We start from the raw sequence: 20,923 nt of genomic DNA, 5'->3' as shown, positions 1-20,923 counted from the left end.
AGACCACTTTCCCCTCACTGCCAGATGCTACTGCTTCTTCCTCCGTTCCCATCACCCATCATTTAACACTTCAGCCTTTTTGCAGGAAAAAAATTATAGCCATAGAAGAGGGCAAGGCTGCAGCCCAGAAGAGTCACACTTTAAAGAAGACCGGTGTGTTTGAACTAAGAATGAGATGGCGACCAGAAGGGCAGAGGGGAAAGGACAAGTCTAATGCAAGGAAAGGGGAAAAGTCTTGCACCCCCTCTGTGACACACTGCAGAGCTGGAGAGGAGTTCCCTCCCACAAAGACGATAATAAGCCCGAGATCAAACCCCAAATCCAATCTAAACCCCCAAATCTAAGGGTGCGTTACGCCTTCTTACAGCTAGTGCAGTTCACTTCACCGGCAGCAGGGACACCTCTCTTGTCTTGCAAACCTCATGCAAAAAGCGGCTTTTTCTAAATCTCCTGAGTCCTTCCCTTCAGCGCTCCTTTCTGACACCCCCAAAATGTCACGGGGCACGCCACCACCTCTACCCTTCCCTCCAAGGACCCTTTACCTGGGCTGAATTTCAGCATTCGGCTCTTGGGGTAGTAATCCACTCCGGCCTGAGCTGAGCCATCGCGGGTGCTACAGCGGACTTTGGAGGTCCTGTTCTGATCCCCTCTCCGCACCACCTTGATATTTATAACAGCAACACCCTCCGGGCCAGGCGGCTCCCGCACTTGGTACACAGCTTCTTCAAACTCAATGGTGGGTGCTAAAGAAACAGCAGTGAGGAAAAAGCCCCAGGGCTGCACACCGGCTAACTGCTTACAGATGAAGGGCACTCAGCAACTGGGTTGAGCTGAGCTCAGCTCCTTTGAGACCATCTCCACACCCGCAGTGGGCTCCTCACAGCAGGGGCCAAAACGGCAGCTCGAAGGGCGGGATGGGAATTAGGGCCAGGGGAGGGGCAAAACCCAAAACATGTATGGGAAATGGCACAAATGGTGGGTTCCAACCACTGTTACTCAATCCCTCCCTTAAAACCAGCGCAGTGCACAAAAACATCCCATCAGTGACCGGCACGCAGAGCCGTGACCGTGGGACTGAAGGCCTTCACCTCTACTAAATTAAACCGCAGACTGTTGACGAGACTGTGCTGACGCCCTCGGAACTGCATCCGACACTACAGCTACATCCCGGTTGAGTGTCCTCGCTTACCGTCTTCATCATTGGTGACAGTTATGGTTGCCACGTTCATCTTCCCAATCCTAGCTCCGCTCCAGTGGCTTCCAAGCGGGCTACCAAGATAGACCTGGAACTGCTCTTCCGCTTCAAAGGCAGAGTCATCACTGATAGACACACTGCAGTTCTTCACCTGCAGCCAAGTAAGCAGGGGAGAACAGCAAACAGTCACAAATCCCATGAAGCCACTTGAAGGCCACCCTGCACTTCACTCTCTAGGGTTTCATGGCCCAGTGCTGTCAATCCTGGAAGAAACACTGCTATTTTTAAGGCTGCTACTTCAGTGTGCACAAACCACACGGTTACGTGATGAGACGCAGCAGTGAGGACATCTGCTTCCACAAACCCACAGCTCTCTGCTACGATAATCCTGAGTCCTACTGACACAAAGGATTTGCGTTTCACGTTTTAACCAGTTTTAGCATGAAACAAACAACCCCTTCCGAGTCACGTCCTATTTCCAGGACCAGAAGAATTTGTGACTTTCAGCGTCTGTGAAACCCCTTTGGACAGCCTCTGTCAGCTCCCTCTGAACATGCAGAGTCAAGGGGGAGATCTGAACATCAGTGGTTCTTCATTCTCCCCATAAGCCAGGTGCAGCTCACCTTCTCCCCTTTCGAGAAAGTGATGCGAGACTCCTCTGCATTTCTCCTCTCGGCAAAGTCCTCCATGACCTCTGCTGTCTGGCTCTGGGTGTAGCACCTGACAGAGGACTCGTAGCTCAGGTCCCCGGTGCGGAAGATGGGGATGTGCAGAGTACCCTCCTTCTCCTTCACTGTGTACGTGTCCTTGGTGAACTGCATGCTTGGTACTGCAGGAGGTAAGAAAAAGAGTCAGGCAGCACCGAAGCTCCACAGAGAGAGCTGATGCAACTTCTTCCTTCCTCATCATTTTGGTGCTGCTGCAATGCGCCGGAGAACAAGACAGGGCTGGTGGTACAGGGACAGTGTGCTTGCGAGGCATGTCCGGAAGGGGCTATATCAAGACTTGGGACTGAAATGGATGCTGTGTCTCAAAGCGTTATCCGACTGTCTACGCAGACACACAGCAAATGGCTTGCAGCAAAGAGGGAAAGTGTCAAGGAAGAGGCTAGGATGGACCGGACAGAGCTGCCACGGGTAACTCACCATCTTGGAAGATGTCATTAATGGCCACCACCGCTTGGAATGGCTTTGTCAGCTCAGCTCCGTGGGGTGAGCTGAGATAAACAACGAAAGTCTCCAGCCCTTCTATCACCGGGTACTGCGCATCATCCAGGATCCTCAGTGTGCAGAACTAGAAGGAAAGCAGAAGTCTTTCTTTTAGAGATGCAAAGCTTTCACCTTTCTGGCACTCGCGTTTGGGTGTCTAATGTGAAGTGATTATGTCAGGCCTTTTCTCAATTCACTCATCAATGGAAACACCGCTCTAGATAGACCCAGAATGTCCTGTCAGAGAACAGGCATCCATCTATATGCTAGGAGAGGTGGCCTGACCCAATCTTCTCCGGCTGCAGTGCTGATCAGATGTGAGCCTGTGCCTAGCAGAGTCATCAACAATTCCCAAGTGGCCCCGAGAGGATTTTCAAAACAGGCAAATGGCAAATACAGAAGATGCACAGGAACACGAGAGAAGTGTCCCTGGACAGAGCAGACCCATCAGGAGCCCAAGCAGCTTCTCACCTCTTCTGTCTTGCCCGGCCTGAACTCTATTTTTCTGGAACTGGGGACATAATCGATTCCCGGGCTGGCAGACGGAGGGTCTGACGTCCGAGTGGCACACCACACCGAGACGGGGGTGGAGAGGTCAGGTCCCTGTCGGAGGACTGGAATCGCAATGTGTCCTGCATGGTCAGTCGTACACAGAAGAGAAGCAAGCTGAGAAAGCAGCCACACACCGCAGCAACCACTCCTTTCCCTTCAGCACAGCCTTCTCCCTTCCCCACGGCTCCTGCACCCCGCACAGGCTGCAGCAGAGAACAACGCCCAGCCTTCCCCATAGGGGCAGAGGGAAGAGACAAACCGTCTGCAGATCTTTTTACAGTTTTGCTGCCGTGCCCTCAATCCCTCCTTCTACCACCTCCTCCCGGCGAAAGCGTGCTTTCACAGGAAGCGCCCCGCCGCAGCGTGTATCAGCCCCGGGGGAGCCCCCTGCTAGTCCTCACCTGCAGCCTCACTGACGGTAAAAGTCGCATTCCCCAGGAACACTGTAGAGGCATCATTGGGACCACCGATGAAGACGTTGGCTGAAGCCCGGCTGCCGATGCGTGCATTATCTGAGGCATCGGCCAACACGATCTCAAATTCCTCTTCTTCTTCGTATTCACTGTCATCGATCAGCGGGACGTCACACGTCATCACGGTGACACCCGCACCAAACACAATGCGGCTGTCGTCTGCCATCCCCCGGGACTTGAAGTCAGAGCCGGATTCCAGCATAGAAAGGCTGCTTCCCTTGGCCGATCTGGGGACAGTGTAGCAGATGGCAGAGACAGTGCTGCTGGCATCCCCTAAGACGCAACAGAAAAAAAACCTAACGCTATGCAAATCTTTTTACTCTCCTGGGTGGAGACACCACTCCCTTCAGAAACAAAGCAGCACTCAGAAAAGAGGGTGAGGAGTGACAAAGACCACCATCCCTGCTCCTAAACTGGCATAAAAGCTGGCTCAGCTCTGCCTTGCAGGCACGCTCTGAATCCGCACTCCTGGTTACTGTGAGGGGGACACGGGCGGCACTTGCCTATTAAAGGGTGTCCCGTACAGTGTTCTATGAAGCACAGGCTCAAACTCCAAGCTCTGGGCAGCCACACACAGGTCACAGCCTGTCCACAGGTGCTTTGCTTCTCTCTGTCCCCAGCGCAGTGTTGGCCGCAGTCTCCAGGGCTTCCCATCCGCTCTCTCTGCTACGCGGGTTCAGACTCGGCACGTCTCACCCACAGCAATGCCTGTGGAGCCGCTCGCTGCCCTCCCGTGCCGCAGAGCCCCAGGGGAGCACAGAAAGGCCTTCTGCCCGGCTCCACCCACCTTTCCTTTCCACAGGAGCAGAGAAAAGACCAGCGCTCTCGCTGACGTGGTACGTCTGCCTGTCGAACTGCAGGGTGGGCTCATCCTCGGTGTCCGTGATGGTGACCGTGGCCCGGGTGACGTTCCCCAGCAGAGCGTAGGCTGGCATGCTGAGCTCCACGGCGAAGCTCTCTGTGCTCTCAAAGACGGTGTCATCGTTAATGACGATGGTGCAGGCCTTGCTGTCCTCCCGCTCCTCAAACTGTACCTGCAAGGCAGCGAGTGGCCTGCTCTCTTTGGACTGGGCTCTGAAACTTTCCCTCCTTCCTGCCTGACCCTTGCCTGAGCCACAGATCCTGTGCATGGGTGGCATCGGACCCACCATCAGACCCATCACCACGGACAAATGGCTGGTGGAGGTCAAAGGCAGCAGCAAACCCCTTCTGATGTAGACGGGCAGATGTGGGGCCTCGGGACACGATTCGGTGGTAGACTTGGCGGTGTGAGGTTAATGGTTAGGCTCAATGATCTTAAAGGTCCCTTCCAACCCAGACGATTCTATGATTCTATGGTCAGACCTTCCCCCTCCTGGTGCCCCCAACCTACCTGCCCTGCGTACTCCACGTAGTCCTGCTCTCCCGGCTGGGAACCGGAGCTGGAGGTGGCTGTTCCCTGCTCGGTGCGGCACAAGACAATTGCGTACTGGTTGAGGTTACCGATCCGCCTCACGGTGATGCTCACAGACCCTGCGCTCTCTCTCACGCTGTAGCTGGAAACGTATCAAGCAGATACAAATAACAGGTTGGGGAGCAAACCCTGTGTGTTTACGCAGATATGGAGCACCGCAGACTCAGGCCGGCTGTCACCTCCACGGGAAATCTGAAGGACACCAATAATCAGGGACTTGGGCAACGCTACTCCATGGTTTAACCCAGCCGGTGCTTCTCCTCAATGACATGCACACCAGTTCCCACTTCCACACTGGCTGCTCCTGCCCCCTCCCCAAAATCAACAGCGTTAATTCAACAGGAATGCCACGTGTGATGCTGCAGTGGACAGCAGTGAGACCTCAGTCCTGACGGGGTGCCAGTAACATACAGGCAGAAATGATGGTAACTGCCCCAGAATTGCACTTCCGCGCTCCAATGACATATGACAGAGCTCAACCTGCCTCACTCCAGGTAAGACCCCATCTGTCAGAAGAATGCTGTAAACCCCACTGCCATTTACCTGCTGTACGTAAAGCTGAGGAGGGACCACTGCACGTGAAAGATGTTGCCGCTGACCACGTTGGGTTTGCTGTCCTTCACAAGGAACTGAAAGCTGTCCGTGGTCTCCTGAACCTTCTCCTCGTGCACCACGTACCCAATAAGGCCCTGGTTCACATCCTCTGTCGGGAGGAGACATCCAATGAGCCAACCAAGAAATTCAATGGCAGTGCTATAGACGAGCAGTGTGCAGATGTGCATCCGCACGGCCACAGGGGTCAGGCTCTCCACACACCCTTCACGCTGCAGTGGCTTTTCTAACTTCCTTGGCCTTAGCTGTGGTAGAAGCCAGCCTACAAGCTGTGACAAGACGTTCCCTTGCCTCGTCTTTATCCACAATGGCTCATACTTAAAAATAAGGTAATTTAAAGCAGCTTTGATGAAATGCAAGAAATATGAATTGGCCTGGGCAGCACGTATTCCATCTCAGCACATACTGGCGTCTATAAGAAATTACAGGATTTCTGCAATTGGGAGCAAAGTTCAAGTCTTATTTTGGACACACCTCTGAGATTTGCCCCTTGCCTTCCCCCCCCCCTCCCCCAAAGCTATCTGGAGAAACTGAAGCAGCTGAAGGAAAAAGCACCAGCATACAGCCCAACTTCCATACCCTGTGTAAAGGTGGTCACGGCTGTCCCTGGCTTCAGCTTGTTCTCCACATAACCATTCCTGGGACCAGTTGTTATCTCATAGATCAGCTGTTTGTCATCTGTGTCAGGGTCTGTCGTCAGTAATTCCTTCTTGGTGATTCGATTGGTTGCCTGGATTAAAGCCAAACCGAGGGAGTGACATGCTGGAGATGCAGCAGCGCGGGTCTGATGGACCGTTCATCCCAAAAGCCCAACCACCCCTTTGCCAGAGAGTGCTCCGTGAGGGAAAAGCCCGGGGATGTGAAAGCACAGAGCACACAGAGCGGCCTTGGACAGACAAGGTGTTGGACAGCACAGGAAGCATTCACGTTCTGCCTCACATCTGCTTTGGTTAATAAAAACCCCACATTGCGGCTCAAAGAAAAGCACATTCAGAACAAGCTGCCCAGCCCTATCTAGCTGGGGCTCAAAGCTATGACCAATCTTTTGGTTTCCCCTGAAAACCACTGCTCCATGAGCTGTGCTGATGCTCAGGTAAGGCCCGGCTCTGCCCAAATCCTTTGCAAACAAAATAAAAAAGAAAAAACCTTTAACAGCAGGAGAAAAAGAGAGACTTGAGCTGCCTGAGGCTGCAGGAGCGCTTTTCCTGAAGTCAGGAATTGGAGCTGAGAGTGCCACTTCTCAATACAATTCCTCATTACAGTGTCTTCCACCCCCTTTTCCTGGGAAGAACCAAAGCGTTTTCTATCTGGGTCCTCAAAAACAAGCATGAGAGTTTCCCGGGGTCTTGTCTGGATGTCAGCAAAACCAAGGCATGTCACAGCAAGAACCCCCTATGCCGCGTTTCTTTGTGAGCCACCTATGTCTACCATGGTTGTTGTGGCACATCATCAAGACTTCTCTGCCATCAGCAAAGCTGAAAACATGAAGAGTCAGGGTTGGTGGTCCTGCTGATGGAAGGGAAGGGGGTGTTTCAGGAAGCAATTTAGTGCCATGGAGCCACGTTTGCCTAACGGAGCTGCAGTGGAGGCATCCCTGCACACCTCTGCCTCTTCCAAGACATTTCATGTGCACAGAGGGACACCTCTTCTCTATCACAAAAATAAAAACGCGGAAGGATCAGGAGGTTCTCCTGTGAAGCTCCTTCTCCTGGAACAGCCTGAGGAACAAACTAAGCAGGCAGTTACCTTGCCATCCACGTACTCCAGCCACTGCAAACCCAGGTTGGTGACCACCCTGGGTGTCCCGTCATCCACAGAGAGAACGTCCACTTTGAAGCGCTGCGGTGCTGTTGTCACAACCTGACAAAAGTTCAGGGAGACGGATGTTACTTTGGGAGTTGGAGCCTCATCCACCATATTACCATCTTTGATCCCTTCAGCTCTGTCGGGATCAAGTCCTGGGGTGACTTTGCACACACAAGGGCTGGTACACCAGGGAAGAAGCATATGGCATCACATAACTGAGAATGCTCTGCCCTTACCTTCAGTGGAACCACAGCAGCTTGGTCTCCCCTTCTCTGAGAGAAGGTAGCTTTCGATTAGCTATAGAAGGTCTCCCTCACAGCCCTTCTCTTCCCCTTACCTTCCTCCCTGCATCCTCCACAATGAAGAAGGGATTGGTCCCATCAGACACAGTGAAAGTGAAGCGATCCTTCAGCGAGTTGCTACCATCGTGACTGTAGCTGATGCGGTTCTGGTAGATGTCGTCCATCGTGAAGGTGGTGGCTTGGTGGTAATGCTGCCCATTGCTGGTGCGTTCAATCAGGCCGTGCCGAGGGGGCTGCATGACTGTGAACGTAATTGATTCAGCCTGCACCGAGGAGACAGAGTGGCAAAGCCGATGATGTGACCCCAGGACCAGGGTGGGCAGGTCCTTCCAGCTCAAGACACCTGGAGAGGGACTCTACGCCCAGACAGCTTTCCTAGCACAGTGTTTCCAACCAGGGGCTGAAAAGCAGCACCGCATGCTGAACTGATTCTTCGCCCACAGCCCTGCCCTGCCTTTATCCCTCTCCAAAGGTGGCCATCTACAAAACAACCCCAATCAGGGAGAGCTGGGCTAGACACATCTCACCTAACTATTGGTTCGGCTGGTCTGAGATGGCTCCCGCCTTCGTGACAACCCCTCCAACACAAGAGCAGCCCCCCATTCTGCAGCCATTCTAGGCAACACGCCCCTTGTCACTTCTGTCGGGCTGGAAGCAGTGATACCCTTCAGGGCAGGATCTTTGGCTCAAGGCAGTAAGAGGCAGCCACGAGCTCTCTTACTGCAGAGAAATTGCAGCGCAGTGAGGCAGAGCCAACACGACACTGCTCAGCCTCTGGCCAGACCCAGCAGCAGGAAGAGGAAATGTCATTTTCAGCCCTGCCAGGCATAAATTCAATCTCAAGGCTGGGCATAAGCTCCGTTCAAATCCACAATGTTCTGGAGGTGGGACAGGGCAAGCATTAGCGCTTATCACAACTTCTAAATGTTTCCCACACAGGTTTGTTGCATATGTGTTGGAGAGACATCTCGGATGAAGCCATTTCTCAAGCCAGGGCTTTGCTTTGCTCAAACACTCATTCATCTCTTTATATACAAACTGAGCCTCCCACAAGCTGTTCGTTTGATGTTGTGATCAGACAGGGTATGATCCCAGGGAGAGATGACACTCACTATAATCTCTCTCTCTGAACACAAGCCCATTTTGCCGATAGCCCAGATGTGCCGCAGAACAGGGGAGGGAGAAGGTGGGGGGAGTCCTGCCTTACCTCTGTGTCAGCATCTGTGGCTTTTAGCTCAAACTCTGTGATGGTTTTTCTCACACCTTCCTGAACTGTCATCCCGAGGCTTTGCACTACGGGTAAGGAGTCATCCACAGGGTTTATGGTGATGTCAAACGTCTGGCTCACCTGGGACAGGAGGGAAAGCCTCTCTTGATGAATTCGGTCTATCAAGAGTACAACTCTACTGAAACAGTAATGCTTTAAGGAGACCACAGTGATCCACTGAGTTCGGGTTGCTTCATTTTGGCCTTGTTTAGTGAGTAAACAAGAGCTGCTAAGTGCAGATCTTGTAAACATGACCTCTTCTATCCCTCCCCACTAATTTATTCTTCCTCTTTCTGGGATATTTACGGACACCCACTTTCCCCTCCCTCCCTCCTTCCCTCATTCTACTTGGTCCCTCTCCCTCTATTTGCAGCTATGATTTTTCCCTTTCAGACAGCAGGAAGGAGACCTTTCTCAAGGGTCTAACTGTGCTGCTGGGGCTGTTGTCAGTGCACCGGACCAAAGCTGAGCTCCAGGAGTGATCGCTAAGCAGATTAAAACCAGACACTGAAATCTTGGTAAACCAGTCTCATGAGGCTACATCTCAGGGGGCTCCCCCTCCCCTTCACGGGGCTCGCTCCCTTCCCTGCGGCACGTAAAATCTCTCGCAGCAAGGGATGTAAGAGCACCCACCGTTGCCAAATGACAAGCCCGTGTGTGGCTTGTTTCACTTCCTTTGCTACCTGTTAACTGTCTCTCGCAAGCACGCAAGAGGAAAACTGAGTCCCACCGCACCCTACAGAATCAGTAGCCTGCTCTGATTCAGGCAAAAAACCACGCTGAGACTTACCTCATTCGTTCCATCAGAAACAGAAAAGGTGAACGCATCCGTATGCTTTTCAATGTCACTGCTGTGGACGTACTGGATGCTGCGAGAGGCCAAGTCTGCCTGGCTGAAAGAACTAATTCTTGTCCCTAGAAAATGAACAGGAGGGGGAAACGTGTGATCGAAAGAGTGAGGCAGGGGAAAATGCAGGGAGCTGGACGTATCTAGCCATAAGCATTCACGCTGGACTTGTTCTGCTCCAGTTCAGGCTGTACCGTGAAGCTCAGCTGAGTCAGGGATTTAGCTGGCACGGCGTCTCCTAAACACTTCGCTCAACAACTTTTAAATTAAGGTAGTGCCGCCCCTTCTGCAAAAAGTAGTACAGACTTCTTCCCAGACTGACAATTTTACAATGGCACCTCTCACGCCACGACACCCTGTTGGGGATGTACAGGCAGAGAGCGAGAGAGAAGCTGTGAGAAAAACAGGAGATTGAACACTTCAATTGTCACTCCTGTGCAGGACTGATCTAACCCGGGCATCACTGAGTACGGGCAAAAGGTTTCCCGGCCTCACGGCAGTTTTCAAAGATGCCTTCAAAGTCGCTGCTCTCTTTTCCCCTCCTCGTACCACTGCGTTCAGACAGACTAAGCCCCATTTTCAACACTGACTTATAGTGACATCTTTACAGGTCAGTAGGTGTGACACAGACACAGAAAGGTACCCGACACACATTTTGAAAAGCACTTGAGCCTTTAAGTCTCACTGCTGCTTTGACAGTTTGACTGCTCTTCACAACAAAACGCCTGACAAAAAGTTTTTCACCACTTTATCATGCTAAACAGCTACTGACAAGTATTGGCCACACTACAGAAGATACCAGGATCTGAGATAAATAAATGAGCCAAAACTGGATGATTGGCCAAGGTTTCCTCAGAGCTCATTAGCTTTAAAGGTTTGTGTTCTCCTCAGAACACTCCAGTACTCCTCCCTTAGGTTTAGGTCATTTAAATCACGAGAACAACTCACAGGGTGTGACTCTGTATCTATCTTAGTCCATCACAGACATGAAAAAGCACAGAAATCAGAATCATCACATAACAGGAGGAATAAAATCCTTAATCAAGCTCTTTCAGGTCTCCGAAGTACAAGATTCACTGCTTAGTTTGCAATTTAGACAAAAATATTGCGAGTTTTTAATTTTCTCACAGCAAGGGCTTTGCTGATTATAACTTCCATTCCCTATTCCTACCCTTTCAACATGTTTGCCAGAGGACATCTTACACTGTGAGAAGATGAGGCAAACCACACACTAAAACAGCTGTACAGTGACCGTCCGCATCTTGAAAACACACAGCAGGTATTTCCACTTCAATCTCACGTTAATGAGAAATCTAATTGGAAGAAGAAATATAACCATAGATGAGTATCATCTAAATCAGAGGAGCATACTATATGACAGCACAGATTTAGACACATTCATCAGAGAGGGGTAGGACACATACTGTCCGTGGGCATGGAAGGCAACTCTGAAATTCCAATCACATTTGCAGGTAATTCTTTTCTGAGTTTCACAGGATTGAGCAATATCCCCTCTCCCAACTACCGGAATTCATTATGCAGCATATCCACCTCTCCACAACACACCTTCCTTTCAAACTAACTCAGCGGTTAGTTCCCTTCCTCTCTCCAAAGCACAGCTGGGAAAAGAGGCCGGTGTTTGGGGATCAAGGGACATACTGGCCAAGAGGGGGACTGAAAGCAAGTTGTCTGTTCACCAAGGTGGGCTCTATTGCCATGGACATAGGGGATAGATTCTTTTGGATGTGGTGCTATATGTTGTCACAAAAATGTCACGCAGATGCAGCAACAGGTCCTGAAAGAGGAGATTCACACAGCGGCAAGCTGGACTGACACACAACATCCACCGGGCAAGGTTACCGTGGGGCATAAACTCACTCAGAGGCTGAATAAATCATCATCTGTGATAACTGGGCTGCCTCGCCTCCACTCACCCTATTCTCCAACTCTCTGGGCTAATGACTGTTACATTTCTATTGGGAAACATAATTCCGTGCTGCTGCCTTTGAGCGCATTTTTTGCTGCCGTGAAGCTTCAGGGCTCAAAAGCCCTCCTGCGCTTTGCTGCTAGGAGTACCCAACTCAGTCCAATCCCGTCCTGCTAACCTGGGGACGCAACGTGCTCCAGGTGCCCCAGCTGGGGCTGCTTGGTGAGCTTGTACTGGAGCTGGGTTGGCTCACTGTCCTGGTCAGTGGCAGAGAGCTGGAGGGTTGTGAGCGTCTTCGCTGAGTTCTCGTCCAAGACCAGCCCTTTGTTAGTGACGACGGAGGGGGGAAATCTGGTCTCTGAAAGGGTTAAGTACAAAGCTGAGTTAGGAGACAGCCACCCTCCTTTCCTTGGTGTTATTCAAACCGGGTACTTGCGCTCAAGCAAAAGACAACAGACACAAACACCTCCCAGACTGGTCATTCCAAAAGAGGTACTGTGGGCCTCGGCATTCATTGAGGGGATGGTAACATTCTAACATCTTACAGACAATCTGGACAGTATGAAGATATTAAGGGCAACTTTTCTACCTATTTCAGTGAGTTTGTCAGAAGCCAAAGAACTGATCCTTACATCCGTGAACTCTCCCCATGCCCCAAACTTCAAAGACCTTTGAACTAACAGTGAATAAAAGCCGCATCTCAAGAATTACATCTTAACTGGCAGTCCATGTGGGATGGGAATCTATGAAGGCCACAGCTCTGCAGCAAAGAAAACATAACTTCAGCACTATCTTTTACCTAATACACTAATATAAAAAACCTGGTCCGACAGTTTGTTGCCGTCTGCATCGATCACATCGAAGGTGAAGGCGAAATCTCCGCCAGGATCCCCTTTCCTGTGACTGTACACCACTTGTCCTGGAGAGAGGAACAGGAGAAAACAGGTGGTTTATTACAGGCTGAGGCGTTTAATTCTTAGTTTGGAATCAGGCTGGCAACATAAACCGAAGGACTTGGGGCTTGACAGAGCTCCTGGAATTGGATTTCATTACTTTTTCTCTTTATTCTTTATCTCCCGCTGAGAGAGACTTTTTTAACACTTGCTTAACGATATGTGTTTCTGCTCTAACGTAACAACCTGATCTTATTTCTATCCCTCTCCCTTCCCTGCTTCAAGTCATCCTCCCCCTCTCAAAAACATCACAGAATCATGGAATATCTCAAGTTGGAAGGGACGTATAAGGATCATCGAGTCCAATTCCCTTTGCCTTGCAGGACTACCTAAACCGGCACATATTACTTGCCATGATGATCTAAAATCAAGCACTCTCACCTTTATTTATATCAGCCTGGGTGAAACTTTTGACAGGGCCTTTGGCAGAAATGTGGACTGGATTATCAGTTTGGGTCAACTGCAGATGCCCCATGCTGGGATCCCTCTTCATGACAAATCTGATCGCTGTGTCATCTGAATCAACAGCTGCTGCTCTCAAGTGCTGATCTGTGAGGTGTGCTGCAGAGCCTGGACCAGAGGAAGAAAGTCCACCAACAGCTTCAGCCAATCCAGCTAAGCCACTGGTTTAGACTGGACCATATAACACTACCAAGCAATACTACTCTCCTCCCTCTCCCCATACCTGCTGGGAGCTGCAGGTCCCTGTTGACAGCTAATATGGGTGGCTGCTTCTTTGGCAGCTCCATGGAGAACTCCAGCCTCCCTGCCTGCCTGTAGAGACCATCCGTGATGGAGAAGCCAAACTCATCTGTTTGTGCTGCTGCACCACTCTGAGTATAAACCATCAGCTCATCCAAAATGTCCTGGTAGGTGAAGGACGAGCCCACGGACAGCACGTCTCCATGCTCCGGTGGCTCCGCAGCAGTCTGCCTCCTGCGGAGATGACCTGACAAACAACAGATGGATGAAAATTACAGGGAGAAGACAGCCTTCTGGGGACTCTTTCCATGCCAGCTCTCAGGGGGATGCACAGAGGTGGACACAGCCTTAGTAGCAAAACTGAAGTTATCTACTTCTTACCAAAACTGGTAAGAATTGGGCTACAGACAGGAGATCTGAAAAAGGGTGCCCAGCCCTCAGCACTTTAACATGACACTAGACTTCACTTGACACCCTGCCCTGCTTTATCCCCGCAGATGGATGCGAGCTGCTCGGCTCTTTGGGCCTGAAGCCCAGATTAGGAAATGGGGTCAAACGAAAGGGAACTGGCCAGAGAAATGCATGCAGTCCCCCTTTCTCCTCTCCCACAAATAGCGATGGACAACTCTCCAAGAACATGTCTCTTCTGAAGCACAATCCCTCTGTGGCTGCTGCTCCAAACATAGACTCTATGTGCTTTATACAAACACACCAGGCTCCTCTCTCCCATCAGGGGCTGTTACACGCACACACCGATAAAGACACAGAGGCACTGACGCACAAAGACGCGCTCTCTCTCTCTCAAAAAGTCCCTGTTTGTCAGGACTTACCGTGTTCAGGACTTTTGGTAACCGTGATGACAAGCTCACTGTTCTGGGTGTCCAAGTCCTGCAGGTTGAGGGAGGCGTTGGTAACGACCACACCTGAGCCCTCGTGCACCCTGACAGGCTCCAGCACCATCTTTGGGGGCTCATCGTTCTGCCGCTGCACAGGTCCCAAAGGCACATGGTTAAAAAAGGGAAGTGGCCAAGGGGAAAAAACCGACTGCTGCCCACCCGAATGAAATACAAGCTCCCAAACCACAGTACTGGAGCTGAGACCCATTACTGGGCTACATCAGCCTCTCCACATCTATCCAGCGTCATGGCTGCTTCTAAAAGGGAGGAGATGTCTGAGAAATAAGCCGTTGGGAAGACACTGCAACGCACAACTGTTGTTCTGCTGTTCCAGGGGAACTACGCTCCTGTACCAGTGGAAGCAAACAGGAGGAAGGAAACTCCCTTTAATCCCCCTCCCACATATGACAAAGGAGTGGGCAAAGCTGGCGCTGTACAAGCCATGTATCTCTGTGAAGGGAGAGGGCTCTGGCAGGCAGTGAGCACAGGCGTACCTGAATCCTGATGGTAACGCTCTGCAGCTCAGACCGGCTGAAGCCGTCGCTCACATAAAAGCTGAAAACATCACTTGTTGGCTCGATGCTTTCATGGACGCTCTGGAAGTAGTAGATGCTGTTCTCTAGAACATCTTGAAGGGAAAAAGACGCATCTGCGGTCACAGCAGACTCCCTCTGCGGGCCAAAACTCTCACCTGCAAACCAGAATACCACTAGTGAAAGGATGTTCTTTACGATCAACTGATGCCAACCAGCACTGCACTGAGGAACTGCAGTGAGACGGACTAGAATGGGCTCCAGTATGGCAATTCCTATGGTCCCTTTCGTCAGCCGGGAGGAGGAAAGGAGAGCTGAGCGGTTTACCTGTCTTAGTGTTTGCAATGTAGCCATACACAGGCAGAGTGATAACTGTGACCCTCAGGTCTTCCTTGGCAGCAGTATCATAATCAGCAGCTAAGAGGTGATGAGCCAGCAGTGGCACCCTGCCCCCCTCAGCCACCTGGAAAGCAAAAGCGTATGGCAAAACTACTGCCCATACACACAACACACAGCAACACGCAAATTCTTCCTGAACAAGGCTGACTCTACGGAAAAGGCTTGCCCGGTCTCTGAAGTCCTGCCCCATCCTCCCCTACATCTGTTAAGCATGAAATTCGCTGGAAGGGCAGGTGGGATGGGAAGAACAAAGCCATCCCGGCCCCTGAGAGGAGCCTGGGAGTGCTTTATCAGGGCACGAAGAGAACTGGCAGAGTCACGCTGACCTCTTAGAAGGCGAGGTCTGCAGTTCTTGTTGAGGAGAGCCTTTTGAAGGGAAGGGAGGGGGAATGCAAAGCTGGAAAGGAGAGAGAGGACTTCCAAAGGTTTTGATAACAAGTCTGAAATGCTGTGTATCAGTTCAAAGCACCAGATGTTTTCAGACTTGTCCTTCTGCTCCTTTGACACACAAGCTGGTGAAATAACGGGGGAAATATTAAACAGGGGTAAGTCAGGCTTGTTCCGCTGATATCAACGGGACACCCCAGGGAGAACCCAGCTCCTGACTAGAACAGATGGAAGCAGACAAGGTTCTGGGATGCAGCCTCAGTGTCAGCCTGCTCTGGTCTCCAAGTAATTTGTTAACCCTTTGCACTCACAGGATTGCACGTACACCACCACTTTTCTTCAGTGATTTCCCCTCAGTTCAGGAAAGCTGATCAGTTCCTCACATCTAAGACATTCTCGTCACTGTTCCCAGCGTCCTGGGCAGCCACTTACAGCGATATGGTCAGCAAAAGCAATGAGCGACGGCATTGTCTGGGCAGGTGTGATAGTGATGGTGAACATCTGTCTGTCAAGCCGGTTGTTATCAGCATCAAAAACAGCGAAGTGGAAGATGTCCGTAACTGGCTGACTGCTGGTCTCAAACATGGTGGAGTAGCTGTGAAAGTCAGAACACATTCTGGGTCAGGGAGTCTCCCCAACAGTCAGGCAAATACGTTTCATCCCTGCATTTAGAGGTGACCACACACCTCTTTGAAGAGCGGCAGTATTTCAGTTCCCAGCCCTCCTTTACCTTCATTTCCTGAGTTCTTTCTAATCACCATTTTAGGTGTTGCCTACCTACAGTATCACCAGGAGATTGCGGACACAGAAAAAAAATCCCATCATTTGAAGCTGCGCCAACTACTGCCATTTCAGACATGCATAAACACCTAATTCCGCACACAGGAAACGCTCTCATTCATAATCCCATAGGATACAAGAGCCAAGAAAGGAAAAATGATCTTTGATACACTGTACTAACATAACGTAGCCCAGCGGAAAGCCCACTGAGCTTTTCACTGGCACGGCTGGAAGGAGAAGAGCTCTTTGATACCTGATCCTCTGATTGTTGATGTCTTCCATGGTGAAATTATAAACCTTGGAAAGCTCTTCATCGTGAGAGCCAGACATCCGTAAGAGGGTGCCATATGCAGGCAGAGATAATAACTGGATTCTTATCTCTGAGTCAGGAGAATTGTTGTCCTAAACGTGAAGAAACAAACCAAATCAAAACAAGACAAAATTAGCTTTTGTTCCTCTCTAAAAATGGGAAGAGGAATAAAATGTTTTATAGGGAAATGTATCAAGCTAGCTGGGTCAGACCCTCAGCTGATGAATATTAAATGAGAGTCAGTTGAGTTGACATTCTCAGAATCTACCACAAAATACATTTTCGTTTTCTCTCAGCTCAGAGTTTTTTCTTTGTGTCCTTGTATCACACCAGCACAATCTCCCAGACGTAAACCTGGTATTTTTGTTTTCGAATTCCTTTACACTCCTAATGGATGGAACCATTTATGTAATATGCTTTTCCTGACTCCAGATAAAAGCAAGCCAAAATTTATCTGATAGGTGGCACAGGGAGTAACTGCTGCCCACCAGCGCTTCAGAGAGACACAGAGCTATGGTTAGTTCTTAGTAAAACAAAGGTTAATGGGGAGCAATGCTGCAAAATCCAGATTCAAATTAAACTAAAAGCCGATTTGGGCTCTTTTGAACTACACCAAGTACAATCAGCTCTATAACATCACAGCTCAGATGTCATCTTTCTTCTAAAAGTTTTTGTTGGTTGCCTGAAAGGTCAGACCCAGAGCAGAAATCTTCATACCCTCAGCACATGGGTCAGGAATGAAATCCTAACTGTTCTCTGACTCAGAGGAAACCCGAACAGCTCCCTTGTCAGCCCTCCTCCTTAAAAGGAGAACAGGACAGACCCCGGACTTGTGTCCAGCCTGACCCTAGGAAAATAAATGAGTCTGCCTTCGTATCCTACCTCACCCCCTGCAGTTCCCTAAACATCTCTCTCAGCTACTACCTGAGGTCTCTCCAGCCTCACACGTGCACCGCCATCTCTCCTCCCCCCTCCCTAAAGGGAGGGTATCTGCGTACCTGAAATCCACTGCCAGTGCATTTGCTGCTAAATCATCTGCAGGGAGTATAACACCCCTCTACTGAATCTCACCAGCAGGATAACATGCAATCCCTGGGACTGACTCCCAGCTACCAAGGAGTGCCGCATCTTGGGTTGCTTAAACCTCCCTCCTTCAAATATGGCCAGAAAAAAGAACCAGGCAATTTTGGAAGGGGGGGGAGGGGGCTGAAATTTTCAAGGGATTATCACTTAGCAAACCCATGTGCTTTATTAGCAAGTCTGTTTGATACTAAAATCGAGGATTAACTCGGTTCTCATGTTTAGCGTGGCAGTTCGCCTCTGTTAGAGTCAAACAGGGAGAGCCTTAAAACCCTGCTGGATGAAAGAGTCTGTTATCCCCTTGTTGGCAGCAGGAGTCAGGACACAGTCAAAACTCGAGCTCTCTATCAAGAACCCACACTGACCTCAGAGAGGGGGGTATGGTGAAGGGTCTGGGGGGGGATCGGGAAAGGGAGGCTGGCGGCGTTCCCCGAGTTTAGAAAGAGATGAAAGCTTACAATATAAGCGAGGTGCAATCGAGAGAGAGTCACAGAGCTTTTACTAGCCACGCTGATTGCCAACAAGCAGCCCGGGGCCAGCTGCGGACCCTTGTCATCCAGCAGGGACACTTCCACCCTCAGCACTGTGGGCACTGTGGTGACACCGTCGGTGACAGAGATTTCCATGCTGTCCTCTGCTGCTGCTGAACCGCCGTGCACGTACTGCAGAGCATTTCGAGTGACGTCCTCGTAGGTGAAGGTGTCACCTTCCCAAAAAGAAAACGCACAAGTCAGAAAGACTCTGTTCAGGGCACCAATTCAATTCAAACGACCTAAGGCCCCAATTTAGCAAAAGACTTCATCAGGTACTAAACCGGCGGTTAATAGCATCGTGACAGGGATGTGAGCTATGAAGACATTTACTAAGGAGCTAGTGTATATGCAGGGCAGAGGAAAAGCTGTAACTTAGCTGAACTAAACAACAAGTGGGAAAATGTCTTTCATGCGCTCTCTCCTGTAGTAACACATACTTCCAGGGAGAAAATTCACACGCTTGTGGATGCAGCCCTATCTGCCAGAGGCATCGGTCTCCTCCTGGTCAACTAAAGCACCCACTGACCCCTCTTCTGTGCTGAGGAAGACTTCTGCTCAACTCACCTGCTCTTAGGCGCTCCTGCACGCCTGCGCTGTACTTGAGCACAATGCCATGACGAGGAGGTTTCACCAGCTCAAAGAAAAGTCCCTCGGGAGCTGTGTCTGTGTCGCTCACAGCTAACTGGATCCCTGTGCCGGGGAAGGAGAGCACGGCTTCATCATCCTCAGACACTACACTGCAAATATCCTTTAGGTTCTGTCATGCGCTCTTGTGAATAGAGTCAAAAAATGGTAATTCAGTCAGTACGTGAAAAATAAAATAATTCTTGAGCTGCCCTGCCCAAGGGCTTGCTGGTTTTATGGCAATAATTGACCCTGCTCTCCCCTGCCTCAGCCAACGAATGGACCTGCCATACACTGGAGGAGTACTGCCCTCACCCCCAGCACTTTTCTGGGGCACCGCTGCACAGTTTGCTCAGTGGTCGCTGCTACACCCGCACAAGCACAGCTCCTCAGCTAAATGGATGGAGGTGAGTGAGACCAAACTCTGTGCTGCTCCATCCATGTGGCTTCCTGGCAATCAACACCGTGCTGCAGGTTGAGCTCTGCACCCCATCCCCTGCACCCTACTCACCAATGGTGGCTTTGCCCCCCTGGCTGACCTCCAGGAGCGGAGCTGTGATCTGGAAGACTGGAGGCTGCTGATCCGCAGAGAGCAAATGAATGACAAACACCATCTCCGGGGTTGTGTGTTCTCCATCAGACACTAGACACAGACAAAAACCACACCTGAATGTAGGGATGTGTTTTCAGGGACTCACCTGGGAAATTCGCCTTTCTGTACAAAATCACCACCTCACATCACTGACTCCTCTCCAACCTTGTCAATCTACACCTTTGTCTGTGGACATACACACACAATTGACACCTGCCAAGAGTATTTATCTTTGCCCCTGACTCAACTCCTAGCAAGACAAATGTAACTTCTAAAAGTCTCTCTGTGTGCGTGCGTACATACTGTCTTCCATGCATCTATCTATCAGGACGTGAACTTCTCCTTACTGGTGGGTCACTTGGCATACCTGTGCTAGAAAGTACATGGAAAGGCAAAGGTGAGTTAAACAAGCCAGCAGCTTATCAGTAGCAATTTAATTATGGAAATGTTTCCATGCTATATTAAAAAAAAAAAAAAAAAAACAGCGGAAAACTCTGATGTCCTTGTTCACATTGGGGAAAAACAGGAATGAATCAATCTTTTAGGACAGATTCCAGGCAGCTACTGGAAAAAGGTGTCTCTACTTAGCCGCAGCTTAGCTTCTATAAAACACAGTTGCAACATGGATGAATTATTATTCTCCGGGCACATGCACTTCCAGAAATTCTACTGAGCGCCCATAGGTGTGCCTGTAGCAGAAGACAGACCAAGGAGTTACAGGCAACGTGAAGGGCCCAAGGGTAAAAACTGCTTTGGCCAGGAAAGAGCAAATGGTTCACATACCTGTGAATCGGAAGTTCACTGACTCGGGGAGACCTGACGGGACAAACACAAGCACAGAGTTAACTGTGGTCCAGACAGGAAAGCACACGCTGATATAGATTTGAACGACTTTTGGAGAAAGCAAGCACTGACATTCAACCAGACTGGAGTCTTTCCTCAGCAAGGAAAGCACTCTTTCCTTGCCTTCGCTTCAGCTAATGAGAGATAACATACTACCCCCTCCTCTGAATTCTGAAACCCCTCTTGATGTCAGTGGAGGGCATGGTGATGCATAGAACAGCATCTACCATGTACTGTCACTTCATCACACAATCCTGCGCATCAACTGGCCAAACACCCTTCAAGTTTGTCCTATTTCTGTCCCTCCACCTCTCGCTCCAGACTGTTTCTTCTCTGATGGTAGCAATCTTCTAATACCCTGGCTAAAGTGATTTCGTTCATCAATTCTAGTCTCAACCTCAAGGACTAAACCCCCAGTGCATCCAAGATCTCAAGCACAGGAGGGACAACGGCTTCCAACCACACAGCAGCTCAGTAGAGGTTTGGCCAGCACAGCATCCAGCATTGGCAACGCTCAATGCTGCAGCGAACACTGCCACATCCCCATAACTCACCAAATGTTGTTATACCAAACCACAGGGGAAAATCTTGTCGAAATCCTAAGAAATGGGCGAACTCTTGGTACGCTCCTCCAAGGCAGATTCCTACT

General features: G+C 50.3%; 1 protein-coding gene across 1 annotated transcript in view; it reads right to left on the bottom strand.

Annotated features, from left to right (window-relative positions):
- The window catches only part of FRAS1 (Fraser extracellular matrix complex subunit 1), a gene marked incomplete at both ends in the record, with an annotated part of 162,350 nt that overhangs the window by 9,260 nt on the left and 132,167 nt on the right, over positions 1 to 20,923 (bottom strand). The window contains 27 exons of the mRNA XM_082482436.1: positions 543 to 743; positions 1,190 to 1,346; positions 1,819 to 2,024; positions 2,341 to 2,488; positions 2,875 to 3,035; positions 3,357 to 3,701; positions 4,216 to 4,462; positions 4,801 to 4,963; positions 5,425 to 5,584; positions 6,073 to 6,223; positions 7,240 to 7,353; positions 7,637 to 7,864; positions 8,809 to 8,949; positions 9,659 to 9,783; positions 11,821 to 12,000; positions 12,442 to 12,561; positions 12,977 to 13,165; positions 13,281 to 13,544; positions 14,128 to 14,281; positions 14,688 to 14,884; positions 15,054 to 15,189; positions 15,945 to 16,107; positions 16,546 to 16,694; positions 18,141 to 18,388; positions 18,780 to 18,905; positions 19,351 to 19,482; positions 20,215 to 20,247. Coding sequence (XP_082338562.1) covers positions 543 to 743; positions 1,190 to 1,346; positions 1,819 to 2,024; positions 2,341 to 2,488; positions 2,875 to 3,035; positions 3,357 to 3,701; positions 4,216 to 4,462; positions 4,801 to 4,963; positions 5,425 to 5,584; positions 6,073 to 6,223; positions 7,240 to 7,353; positions 7,637 to 7,864; positions 8,809 to 8,949; positions 9,659 to 9,783; positions 11,821 to 12,000; positions 12,442 to 12,561; positions 12,977 to 13,165; positions 13,281 to 13,544; positions 14,128 to 14,281; positions 14,688 to 14,884; positions 15,054 to 15,189; positions 15,945 to 16,107; positions 16,546 to 16,694; positions 18,141 to 18,388; positions 18,780 to 18,905; positions 19,351 to 19,482; positions 20,215 to 20,247 — 4,638 coding nt within the window. The remainder of the gene's footprint in view (positions 1 to 542; positions 744 to 1,189; positions 1,347 to 1,818; positions 2,025 to 2,340; positions 2,489 to 2,874; positions 3,036 to 3,356; positions 3,702 to 4,215; positions 4,463 to 4,800; positions 4,964 to 5,424; positions 5,585 to 6,072; positions 6,224 to 7,239; positions 7,354 to 7,636; positions 7,865 to 8,808; positions 8,950 to 9,658; positions 9,784 to 11,820; positions 12,001 to 12,441; positions 12,562 to 12,976; positions 13,166 to 13,280; positions 13,545 to 14,127; positions 14,282 to 14,687; positions 14,885 to 15,053; positions 15,190 to 15,944; positions 16,108 to 16,545; positions 16,695 to 18,140; positions 18,389 to 18,779; positions 18,906 to 19,350; positions 19,483 to 20,214; positions 20,248 to 20,923) is intronic.

The sequence above is a fragment of the Vanellus vanellus genome (genome assembly GCF_965231255.1).
Source record: "Vanellus vanellus genome assembly, chromosome: 4".
Taxonomy (NCBI): Eukaryota; Metazoa; Chordata; class Aves; order Charadriiformes; family Charadriidae; genus Vanellus; species Vanellus vanellus.
Note: the sequence above shows the minus strand (reverse complement) of the source record. Positions and strands in the feature narration are given on the sequence as shown.